The following is a 12,790-nucleotide window of genomic DNA, read 5'->3' as shown; positions in this document are numbered from 1 at the left end:
ACCAATACATATGTTATATCTAAGAGAACAACCTCTTAGATTCATGGAACTTTGTCTTTCCATTAGGACATGTATGAAATTGCCTGGTAAAGGTGGTCTTTCTTTATTCATTTGTTTCGAGATGTAGTCAACTCTAAATTAACCATAAGAAATATTTTTATTTTTTATAAATTATTTATGATCTTTTCATAGTAAGTTACCATTAACTTCCACTACTTACTTCCTAGGGATAAACTTAGGAAATAGACTGATTTCCAGCTGGCAGTCCTCTCCCTCTTATACAGATAAGGAAATAGAAGCCCCCAGAGATTAAGTAGGTCTCTATTTCTCTACTTACCTCCTCTGTCACCTCCTCCCATAGCACGTACTTGTCTCCCGCCATGACACTTGTCAAAATCAACCATCTGCTCCATCATAAGCTCCACGGAGTTAAGATCTTTGTCCTGCTGTCCTGTATATATCCATGGCTAACGCAATACCTGATAATAGTACCTGATACATAGTGGATGCTCAGTAAATCACTATGGAATGTTGAATGAATTTTATAAGCAATCCACTTTCAAAAAAATCAGAATACCTGCCACATTAAATGTTTGATTGTTTTCAGATATAGTCCCAGTAACATTTGGCTACATTTGGGTAGAAACTAGAAACAATGTCTGGATAAAGTCTTCTCATGAAAAATGTTCAGAAGCGAAATGGCTTTTCTGTTTACCTTTTCTGGTATAATGAATTTTTCATATGATAAAACATTTCTCCTATTTTATAACATTTAGAGCTTTTACTATTACAGGATGTTAACTGCATGTAGTTGTTAATTGAGCTGATTTTATCTGAAAAGAAAAGCTAGATAAACAAAACTAAGTGAACATAATTCTATAAAAGTCTCTTAATTTAACTTGTTTCTTCTTTTTAACTTTAATTTTTTTCACATGGTTGTGGCTGGTGGGTATGGCTAATATTGGATGCTAAATAGATACCCTCTAGCCCTTGGAGCCCAGGCTGGTCCTCAGGTCCCTGTGACATATCTAACCCCTAAATTAGCCTTCTGGTTCCTTCTCTTTCTTGGAAGGCTGTGGACTTGAATCACAAGACTCTCATATCAGGGGGTTAATCTTCCCCTCATGTGGCTAAGGGTCTGGAGGAGGGGGTTGCCCTTGGTTTGGGATTTTTTCCCCCATCTTTATTGGGATATAATTGCCATATAATGTTGTGTAAGTTTAAGGTGTACAATGTACACCTTGATGACTTGATACTGGTATATATTGTGAAATGTTTATCACAATAAGGTTAGTTAACACATCCTTCACCTCACATAACTATCATTTTGTCTCTTCATTTGAAAGGAGGATTTGATGTTTTAATTGAGTATCCCAACAACACCTTTATGTGCCTTGAACTTTTTAGATGTTTGAATGTGGAAGTAGTTATATTATAGATAGGGATAATGATACAGTACTGAAGTTTTCATTTCTGATAATTTAACAATATAGTAATACTGGGTAATTTGGTTCATTTTATTAATTTGGTACATGATCCAGCATTAATTGAGGATGGCCCATACTCTAGATACTGTGCAAAACTGTCACTATATAAAATGAGTAAAATATTACCTAAAACTCATAGTCTAGTGATGACATATTTGGACATCTTATGGTATTTTCCTTTTTCTTACATATGTTTCATTGCTAAATTTGGGGTAAAGAAGACTTGTGTAATTTTATTAATTTGAGAGCTATAGCTCTGAGTGGCCTATGGCAGATGTCAGCAGCAGCACTTCAATATACATAGAATTTAATTAGACAGAAGCCTCGTACATTCGACTGCTTCTACTTAATGTATCAGATCATTCATTCCCTGTTGCCCTTTGTTGAGGTGTAGGAGGTGGGGTGGAGGGTTCTAAAGAATAAGAAATCTTCTATTTCCTCATCAAAATTATAGTGGGGAATATGCAGAAGGAAAAATATCTGCTCTGTAAACCTATACACGTGGCTACTTCTCAGTATATCAGTTAACATTGAACTTGTTTATTTCATTTATATGCATGTATGTGAAAAGATAAATTCTGTTTTTCTTCTTGGCAGGTGTCCTTGTAGACTTGGGTCTGGAGGAAAATGGGACAGCTTATCAGAGAGCAGAGAAATATGTTGTTCGTCTAGACAATGAGATTCAAACCAAGTTTGAAGTTTTTATGAGAAGGGTAAAACAGAACCCGTACACACTGTTTGTACTGGTTCATGACAACTCCCATGTGGAACTAACGAGGTGATTGCTTCAGAGGGAGCAAATACAGTATTTCTTCTAGCACAGCAATGGTTTTATCATAATTTCCTGAAAACACTTGGCATATTCTTATTGGTAATTTATTCCTACTTTCCCTGTGCTTTCAACTTTCTCTACCAATTTAGTGCTGATTTCATTTTAACTATACCGTGAGTGAATTTAGACATCCCTGTTAAAAGGGCACCTGGGTGACACAGTCAGTTAAATGGCCAACTCAAGGTTTTGGCTCAGATCGTGATCTCAGGGCCATGATTTGAGGGTCCTGAGGCAAAGCACTGCCTCGAGCTCCTTGCTCAGTGGGGATCCTGCTTAAGTTTCTCTCTCTCCTCCCTCTGCCCCTCCCCCAGCTCATGGCTCGCTCTCTTTTTCTCTCTCTTTCTCAAATAAATAAATATTCTTTAAAAAGAAAGGAAAAAACCTCTGTAAAAAAAAAAGCTGTCTTCAGGGTATTGTGGAACTCAGCTGCCTCAGAGAATGGGCAATAGCAGGAAGGTGAGGTTTATGAGCTCCAAGGAGGGTCATGTGCTTTCCTATGCCCACCCTTCCTCTCCCCAGTTCTTTTTCTTCCTCTTCTCTTCTTCCCTCTTCTGCATTGCTCCTTTTGTGATTCTCTCCTACCCACATACCTTTAACAGTAGTAAAGATGCCACTTCAAGATCTGAGAGCAAGGATGTCTGGCTGGCTCAATCAGAGAAGGAAGTGACTCTTTATCTTGAGATTTTTGAGTTTGAGCCCCATATTGGGTATAGAGATTACTAAAAAAAATAATAATAAACTCAAAAACAAATTAAAAAAAAAAAGGCCTGAGAGCAAATGTGAAACCTTCCCCAATTTACCAGTTTAAATAAGAGAATAACCTATTTCTCAGGTGAATTTACTGTAGAAGAATAGTAAATATGGTATCATGATGGAGCCAGTTTTGCTCCCAGATCAAATTATAGTAATTATCTGTTAGGATGTATCTTTGATCTTATGGGTTAAAAAGGCAAGTTCAGGCATCATCAAGTTCATAGTTTCCTTTCTTCAAGACATACTGAGTTTAAGAATATGAAAGATTTGGCACCTGTTGTAGAAATATCAGAATTGCAAAAGCGTTTATTCAGAAGCTAGGAGTGTTTGGCACTCCACAATCTGAACTCTAAAGCCATATGTAGGTATAAATAAGATCTAGCACAGCATGTTAGATTTAGAAGAAAGGAAAGAAACAGGGGGGGAAGGAAGGAAGGAAGGAAGGAAGGAAGGAAGGAAGGAAGGAAGGAAGGAAGGAAGGAAGGAAGAAAGAAAGAAAGAAAGAAAGAAAGAAAGAAAGAAAGAAAGAAAGAAAGAAAGAAAGAAAGACATGAAGATATTTGCCCAGATGCTGTTCAGTTGCTCCTAGTGTTCTATGAGCAAAAATAGCTCAGTGACCTGATATACCTCATCTTTGAAAGTTTGGAGTAATAGCTCTGAGGATGTGTATTGGATCATTCTATATTTAATTCCCCAGGGCACTGAGATTATTTCTTTGACAAAAAAGATGTGGTTTTGAGGCTGCATAGCAATCTGGTACATCTAAATTGAAAGAACTGAAAATGATTCAGAAATAAAAATTTTGGTCATAGTGAGGGAGGGGTTGGAGGACCCTCTGTAACCTCCCCATAGTCTAACATACTCAAGGGAGGAAGGAGACTGGTGTTAATACAGAGGGATCTCTTATAGTTTGGGGGCCTCTCTGGGATACCAATTGTTGCACAGTTATAAGTGTCAGGTTTTGATGGAGAAACTCTCATTCAGATGAGCTTTCAGACCAAAGTGATCCATCTCAGCTACAGATTTAGGTATCCTTGGCCTATAGAACTGAGTTACACTTTGAGGTATATCAGGCACAGATTGAAAAAGAAAAAAAATATCTTTGAGATCTGTCTGAAAGTGGTAAGAAAGAGTGTAATTATTGCTCTTTCAAATTAAATGTTGGTTGCCTCTAATCCTGTTCCCAATTAAAAAGAACTAGAAAAATAAAAACGAAAGCATTAGCTCCATTTTGAAGTCTGTCTCTGTACCTAATCCCTTAAATTAGGAAGTATTAATGTGGCTTTCAATATTTCTACAGTGTCATTTCCGGTTCTTTGTCACATGGTGAACCCAGTCATGGTTTGGCTGACAGAGTCATTAACTGCAGAGAAGTCCTGGAAGCTTTCAACCTGCTGGTGCTCCAGGTTAGCTCCTTCCCATACACGCTACAGACCCAACAGTCTCGAATCAGCTCCAGCAATGAGGTTCACTGGATACAGCTGGACAGCATGGTGAGTCTCTATTCTGCTCTGATACACTCATGTTCTCAGTTCCCCAGGGAGCAGAATCTTGTAATAAAATATGGTCATGGCTTTGTAAAATAATACAAGAGTTCAAAAATCTAACATAAAGTTTTATCTCCTAAAAAGTTCCATATAATTACAATTATTATAAGATTAAAAACTAGTGAGTAGTGTCCTATATAAATCTGATTATGTTCTTTTTTAGGTTATCATGCAGATACAAAATTATCTATCCCATATAATTTTCCCCCAAAAAATGTGATATTATCTTATATGGCCACCAATAACCTGGATTATATTTATGACTTTAAATGATTAATTTCAATCTGAGATGTGGAAATTTTATTGTCCTTTTGAATGGCTCTTCTGTTATGTTTCAGTCTTGCTGATCTATGACTAAATTATGTTCCTGTTCCCCCAGGAACTATATTTTTTCTTGTAATCAGTTCTCAGTCTTCTGGTTGAAATAGGGAATTATGATACTGTTATTTTAAATTACTCATTAATAGTAATTAATGTGTGGAGAGCAATCATCTCAAAGTTGTACATGTTCAGGACATTATGGGTTTTTTTGGCTCCAACCCCTAACACCTGGAAAATATTTTCTATGACCTATACAGTGTGTGATAAAGATACTATCAAAGAAAAGAGGGCACCTGGGTGGCTCAGTCGGTTGGGCGTCTACCTTCATCTCAGGTCATGATCCCAATATCCTGAGATCAGCTCCCTGCTCAGTGGACAGCCTGCTTCTCTCTCTGCCCCTCCACTTGTTCATGTTTTCTCTCTCTCTTTCTCAAGTAAATAAATAAAATCTTTTTTTTAAATTTATTTTTTATTGGTGTTCAATTTACCAACATACAGAATAACCCCCAGTGCCCGTCACCCATTCACTCCCACCCCCCGCCCCCCTCCCCTTCCACCATCCCTAGTTCATTTCCCAGAGTTAGCAATCTTTACGTTCTGTCTCCCTTTCTGATATTTCCCACACATTTCTTCTCCCTTCCCTTATATTCCCTTTCACTATTATTTATATTCCCCAAATGAATGAGAACATATAATGTTTGTCCTTCTCCAACTGACTTACTTCACTCAGCAATAAAATCTTTTAAAAAGAAAAGAAAAGAAATGAGTGTTTCATAAAAAAACCAATGAAGATTAGTCATCAAGCAATGGATTCTTTGTTCAAAATTATTGAACATAATGATATTTTTAAATAAACATGTTTAAGTAAAGGATGCCAGATATGTCTTACATAAAAATAACATTTATTCATTTATCAACTCAGAGCATTTCATTGTTGTGTGCAGCTCTTATTTTTGAGTATTGGTTTGTTCTTTGCAGTCAAGTAAACTCAGGTCATTGAATCATGTTGGCATCAACCATGCCTCCCTTGTGACAACTATCTCAATGTGTTTACTATCACATAGAGATTGCTTTGAGCTCTCACTTTGTAGTATCTTCTCAATGGCATCTTTGTCAGTTGGATGTCAAGTTACAGGTGAGATTGAGGGTCTAAAGTGCAGGGGTGTAGCATGCACCTGAAGGTGACCCAAGTAGTTGCCCTGACATAGAATGGGATTATCAATAGAACTGATGAAAGGAAAGATTGTTTTTTAAGCCAAAAGTTTTACCATTAAATGTTCAGTTTCAATATATTGTTGGGGGGCAGGGGAGAGAACTATCCTAATTTACCATGTTGGTGTTGTCTTTCCTGGAAAGGATCACGCCAGTGAAAGTAAGAACTCATAACTTCTGCCCTTTACCTTCTTCTGAGATGAAATAATAGGGAAATAGGCTTAAAATAATTTTCCTTTGAAGTCATTTCTGGGTGCTTGGGTGGCTCAGTCCGTTGAGTGTCTGACTCTTGATTTCAGCTCAGGTCATGATCTCGAGGTGGTGAGATGGAGCCCCATGTCAGGCTATGCACTCAGCATGGAATCTGATTGAGATTCTCTCCCCATCTCCCTCTGCCCATCCCCCTGTATCTGCTCTCTCTCTCTCTCTCTAAAATAAATAAATAAATAAATAAATAAATAAATAAATAAATAAATAAATAAATATTTTTAAGAAGTCATTTCTATGACTATGGTTACTTTTTAGGTGCAATAATGGCATATGATTATATTTTTTAAAAGATTCTTATCTTAGAGGCATCTAGTGAAGTATTTATGAATTAAAAATTTGATGTCCAAGATCTAATCAAAATAATTGAGGGGAAGGGATTTATATTCTAATAAAGTTTTTTTTTAAATCATCACTATGAAATTGAGATCAGCATAGAAAAAAGATAAAAACTTTGAATCTAATTTACAACACCCTTACACATTAGGGAAGAAGCTCCTAACCATTGCCTCCTTTTGTTATACTGAGGCCAGAGTCCTCAAAAAGGAAAAATTGAGAAAAGCAGAGTAATTCAGTTTAAAAAATACTGCGCATTTGTAGGCTTGTATTAGATCTCGTATTAGATCCAAGAACACACAGAGAGACTCTTTAAAGGAGAAAGCAGGTGCATATTAAAGTGACTGTTACCCAAAACAGAGTAAGATATACATAGAGAAAACAATTTGGTGATTACCAGAGGCAGGAGTGAGGTGAGTGAAATGCATAAATGGGGTCAAAAGGTACAAACTTCCAGTTTTAAAGTAAGAAGTCCTGGGGATGTAGTGTACAGCATGGCGACTATAGTTAATATTGTATGGTATATTTGAAAGTTGCTAAGAGAGTAGATCTTAGAAGTTCATATCACCAGAAAAAAAATTATATGTGCTGATGGACTTGCTGTGGTGATCATTTTGCAATATATATGCAGACATACCTCACTTTATTATGTTTTGTTTTATTGCACTTTGCAGATATTTCATTTTTTACAAATTGAATATTTGTAGCAACCCTGCATCAAGGAAGTCTGTTGGCACCATTTATCCAACAGCATTTGCTCACTTCATGTCTCTGTGTCACATTTTGGTAATTCTCACAATATTTCTGACTTTTTCATTATTATTATATTTATTATGATGATCTATGATCATTGATCCATGATGTTTCTATTGTAAACACAATAGTAGATTTAGCATTGTGGCACAATTCCATATCCATGTAAGAATGTGAACTAAGGGGCACCTGGGTGGCCCAGTGGCTGAATATCTGCCTTTGGCTCGGGTCATGATCCCGGGGTCCTAGGATCAAGTCCCGCATCAGACTCCTGGTGGGGAGCCTGCTTCTCCCTCTGCCTTTGTCTCTGCCTCTCTCTCTCTGTGTCTCTCATGAGTAAATAAATAAAACCTTTAAAAAAATGTGAACTAAATATTACTGTTCATTGACAACACACCTGATCACCCAAGAGCTCTGACAGAGATGTACAATGAAATGAATGTGGTTTTCATGCCTGATAATACAACACCCATTCTGTGGCCCATGGATCAAGGAGTAACTTCAATTTTCAAGACCTGTGATTCAAGAAAGTACATTTCATAAGGCTATAGTAGCAGTAATAGATAGTGATTGCTCTGATGGATCTAGACAAAATTAGTTGAAAACTTTCTGGAAGGAAATTTACCATTCTAGATCGTTGAGACATTCATGGTTTTAGGAGAAGGTCAAAATATCAATATTAACAGGAGTTTGGAAGAAGTTGATTCCAAAATCATGGACGACTTTGAGAAGTTCAAGACTTCAGTGGAGAAAGTCCCTAGTGATGTGGTAGAAATAGCAAGAGAACTAGAATTAGGAGTGGAGACTGAGGGTGTGACTAAACTGTTACAAGATCATAAGACTTTAATGATAAGAAGTTGCTTCTTAAGGCTGAACACAGAAAGTGGTTTCTTGAGATAGAATCTACTCCCAGTGAAGATGCTGTGAAGATTATTGAAATGACAACAAAGGACTTAGCTGGGAAAGCAGTGGCAGGGTTTGAGAGGATTGACTCCAATGTTCAAAGAAGTTCTGTGGTGAAATGCTATCAAACAGTACCACATGCCACAGAAAAATCATTCATAAAAAGAAAAATCCTTTGATGTGGCAAACTTCATTGTTGTCTTACGTAAAGAAATTGCCGCAGCCATCCCCAGCCTTCAACAACCACCACCCCGATCAGTCAGCAGCCAACATCAGGACAAGACCCTCCACCAGCAAAAAGATTATGATTTGCTGAAAGTTCAGATGATGGTTAGCATTTGTAAGCAATAAAGTATGTTTTAACTAATGTATGTACATTGGTTTTCAGATATAATGCTATTGCACACTTAATAGACTACAGTATAGTATAAACATAACTTTTGTGTGTATTAGAAAACCAAACAGTTCTTCATTTTAATGACCACCTGCTTTATTGTGGTGGTCTGGAACCAAACCCTCAAATCTCCAAGGTATGCCTATACATATATAGAATCATTATGTTGTAAACCTGAAAACGAATGCAATGTTACATGTCAATTATATCTTAATTTCAAAAAAAAATATCAAGTTGTACACCTTGAATATATACAATTTTTATTTTTAAAAACAAAAGCCAGTATAATAAGACAGTTTTTAAAAACCAAAATACTCTGAGGTTTGAAAGGAGGGAGAAGTCCCACCCATTTGAGAGAACTAGGAAAGGGGACATGTAGAGAGCATAGTGGATGGGCCTTTCAAGAGAGGAAGGACTGGGCGCTGTGAGCTTGGGCAGCTCCACAGAGAAGGAAACACGGGGATTTTTCAGAGAACACAGGGGGATGAAAAGAAACCTGGAAATATACACATGGAGACTTGAAGTGCAGGCTGGCAAAGTTTACACTTACTACATAGGCATTAACAATGCCCTTTCATAAGGGCATAGTACTATAAAAAATACAGTTGATCCCTGGGTGGCGCAGCAGTTTAGCGCCTGCCTTTGGCCCAGGGCACGATCCTGGAGACCCGGGATCGAATCCCACGTCGGGCTCCCGGTGCATGGAGCCTGCTTCTCCCTCTGCCTATGTCTCTGCCTCTCTCTCTCTGTCTCTCTCTGTGACTATCATAAATAAATAAAATTTAAAAAAATAATTAAAAAACCCTTTAAAAAATAAAAAATAAAAAATACAGTTGAGCCTTGAACAACACAGAAGTCAGAAGCACCTACCCCTGCACAGTTGAAAATTCACATATAACTTTGATTCCCCCCAAACTTATCTACTAATAGCCTGCTGTTGTCTCGAAGCCTTAGCAAACCATAAACAGTCAATTAATATCTATTTTGTATATTATTATATACTGTATTCTTACAGTAAAGTAGCTAGAGAAAAGAAAGTGATAAGGAAATCATAAGGAAGAGGAAATACATTTACAGTACTGTGCTGTAAAAAATCCACATATAGGCAGAGCAACTGATGGTCCTGCAGATCTGTCTCTTGCTTCAACAGTGTTTGGATGGAACAGACCCAGGGATGCCCCTTCTTCCAGCCTCCTGCCACCCTCCAATCTCTTTTTGAGTTGCAAGCTCAGAACCATCTTCTTAGCCATCCTCTGGCTCTAGGACTAGCCATCATCGGTTTTTGAGCTTAGGTCCTTATTGCCAATCAACCATGAGCTCCTGGATTCATCAGAATGACTCCATCAAGGTGGAGGCCGCCTTCACCTGCCTGGTCAACATACATCCTCAGGGCTCCAGTGCCTACCTCTCCCCGGGCTTCTGTTCCAACCTCAGCCATGTGGCTCTGGAGGACCTAGTGTCTTTTGCAGATACAAAATCGGCATGGCAGCCATGCCCTCTTCAGGACATATGGAAGCCCTTTCAAGATGAGTGGGGTAAAACTCTGGATGCCTAGTCCTGGAGAAGAATCTGAACCAGGGCCTTCTGGATCTGTCTGCTCTGCTCTGGGTTCTGCCCACACAAACCCCCATCTCTATGACTTCCTAGAGAACCACTTCCTAGATGAGGAAGTAAAACTCATTGAGAAGTTGGATGACTACCTGACTAACTTCTGCAGGCTGGCTGGCCCCCAAGGGCTCCAAAGGCTCACTTTCAAGCATGATAACTAGGAGCCTGTGGAGCCCAGTGGCCCTTGAGGGACCCATCTGCATCCCTCTGGGTGTCCAGCCTCTCCCTGCAACCACTAAGCAGCTTTTTAACCAGCCTGGAGCCCTCCCCCAAGCTCTGCACAAAATGAAAACAATAAAGTTTTTTGTAGAAAAAAAAATCATAGGTAACTGGACCCACGCAGTTCAAACCTATGTGGTTCAAGAGTCAATTATATTATCAGAAATACATATTTCATTTATTTTTATACGAACAATGTAAAGTTTCACAAACTGAAAGCACCCGTAGAGCCAGCACCCAGATGAAGAAATAGAACATTACCACTACCCTGCAAAACAGGCACCACCAAAGGGTAACACTCTTCTGGCCCCTTACACCATAGATTTGGTTTGCCCAGTTTTGAACTTGTTATAAATGGAATAATACAGTATACACTCTTTTGTATATAGTTTCCTTTGCTCAGCATTGTTTGTGAGATTCTTCTCTATCTTGCATGAGTCATAAGACATTCCTATTGCTACATATAGATTACACTGGCTGACCATCACAATTCACTTATCCGTGACATTCATTTATTCCAGTACTGCTGCTATATACATTCTAGCACATGCCTTTTAGTAGACACAGAAATATATTTTTGTTAGGTATATATATGGAAATGAACACATATGTTGAGTTTTAGGAGATACTGAGAGGCTGCCTTTTGAAGCAATTCATTCATGATAGAAGTTAAATCAAAGTGATTAAAAATGGGGAGATCAGTCATCTGGCTTTTCTGATAATTCAGATTCAAATTAACAAATACGTAAACAGCAGCCCTAGCAAGAAAAAGTATGGGAGAAATGGTGAATTTTCTAGGATTTCTTTATTGGGGAACAGGGAAAGGTCTGAGATATCTTTGAAGTGATGCCTTTAGTTGGAATAAAAGTTCAAGTGGAAGAGTGATCTGTGGAGGGCAGAGGAGGTGGATTTTGAATGAGTTAAGGGTGAGGCAAGTGCCTGATGCAAATTCTAATTTGCAGTTTCTGCCTGGGCTTTATGATGTAGAATTGGAATATATTGTCAAGAAAAATGATCACAGAAGCAGCTGGTGTGGAGAAGATTGTTGAGGAAGGTAATGAAGAGTTAACTGCCAAGAGGGCAGTGACCAAGGACTGCTGAGGACTGATAAGTACAAGCCACTGGATTTTGCCTCGGGAGTCTTTGGTGACCTTCCAGGAAGCGGTGTCTGTAGAGCAGAGCATTTGGCTGGAGAAGCAAGGACAGGACAGCAGTGAGAGGAACAGGAAGAGCTACAGGGTGAGGGTCACTGGGAGGGCAGTATTTGAGAAGAGAGAGGCTTTTTTTTTTTTTTTTTTTGGTAGGAGAAGGGACATGTTTCCAAAAGACACAGTGATTCCATATGATCTGTAATTTTGGGGACACCATGTTTCTTTCGAGTAACATTATTCAGAGCTTTGTAAAACACATTTGAAAGCATGGTCCCAGGGCGCCTGAGTGGTTCAGTGGTTAAGTGTCTGCCTTTGGCTTGAGGGGGTGGGCGGTCCTGGGAGCAAGTCCCACATCAGGCTTCCCACAGGGAGCCTGCTTCTCCCTCTCCCTATGTCTCTGCCTCTCTCTGTGTGTCTCTCATGAATGAATAAATGAAATCTTTAAAAAAAATAAGGCATGGTCCCATTGACATCTATTACAAGGTTTATGATACTTAGAAACTACAGTTATAGTTTAATGCAAACCTAACAGATTGGGGAAAGTATTCATGTCTAATTCTTATTTTTAGTATATCTAATTCTTAATCTATAAAATCTTTATAGTTGAACTAAAAAAATACTGGCTCCAATTGATCGCAAGCCATCTGTTTAATAACCCATCCCATAACTTTGCTAAGAAAGAGAAATTAAAATGAGGACAAGCGGATGCATCCTGTCTAGCAAGGATGCTACATCAGGAAAAAGAGCAGGCTTAGAGTGGGATTTTATATTTTCCCAAAGAAGCAGGACCAAGGATGAGAAGGAAAGTGAAAACCATATACACAAAAGAGAAGGCTTTTCTACTGACTCCGTGCCAGCAGTCCAGATAAGGAGAGAAACTCAGATGAATATTTTTTTTTAAAAGGAAGTCTGTAATAAGCCTTGTTTTGACTTCCACGTTTTTGTTTTTTTTTTAAAGATTTTATTTATTCATGAGAAACACAGAGATGTGTGAAAGAGAAGCAGAG

The 12,790-nt window shown here is 38.3% G+C and overlaps 1 protein-coding gene across 6 annotated transcripts in view; it reads left to right on the top strand.

Annotated features, from left to right (window-relative positions):
- GREB1L (GREB1 like retinoic acid receptor coactivator) overlaps nt 1-12,790 on the top strand; it is a 269,533-nt gene that overhangs the window by 207,011 nt on the left and 49,732 nt on the right. For all 6 annotated transcript variants that reach the window (XM_049112844.1, XM_049112843.1, XM_049112842.1 and 3 more), the window contains 2 exons: nt 2,085-2,265; nt 4,373-4,565. In XM_049112844.1, coding sequence (XP_048968801.1) covers nt 2,085-2,265; nt 4,373-4,565 — 374 coding nt within the window. The remainder of the gene's footprint in view (nt 1-2,084; nt 2,266-4,372; nt 4,566-12,790) is intronic.

The sequence above is a fragment of the Canis lupus genome, chromosome 7 (assembly GCF_003254725.2).
Source record: "Canis lupus dingo isolate Sandy chromosome 7, ASM325472v2, whole genome shotgun sequence".
Taxonomy (NCBI): domain Eukaryota; kingdom Metazoa; phylum Chordata; class Mammalia; order Carnivora; family Canidae; genus Canis; species Canis lupus.
The sequence above is the reverse complement of the archived record's forward strand: the minus strand, read 5'-3'. Positions and strand labels throughout refer to the sequence as shown.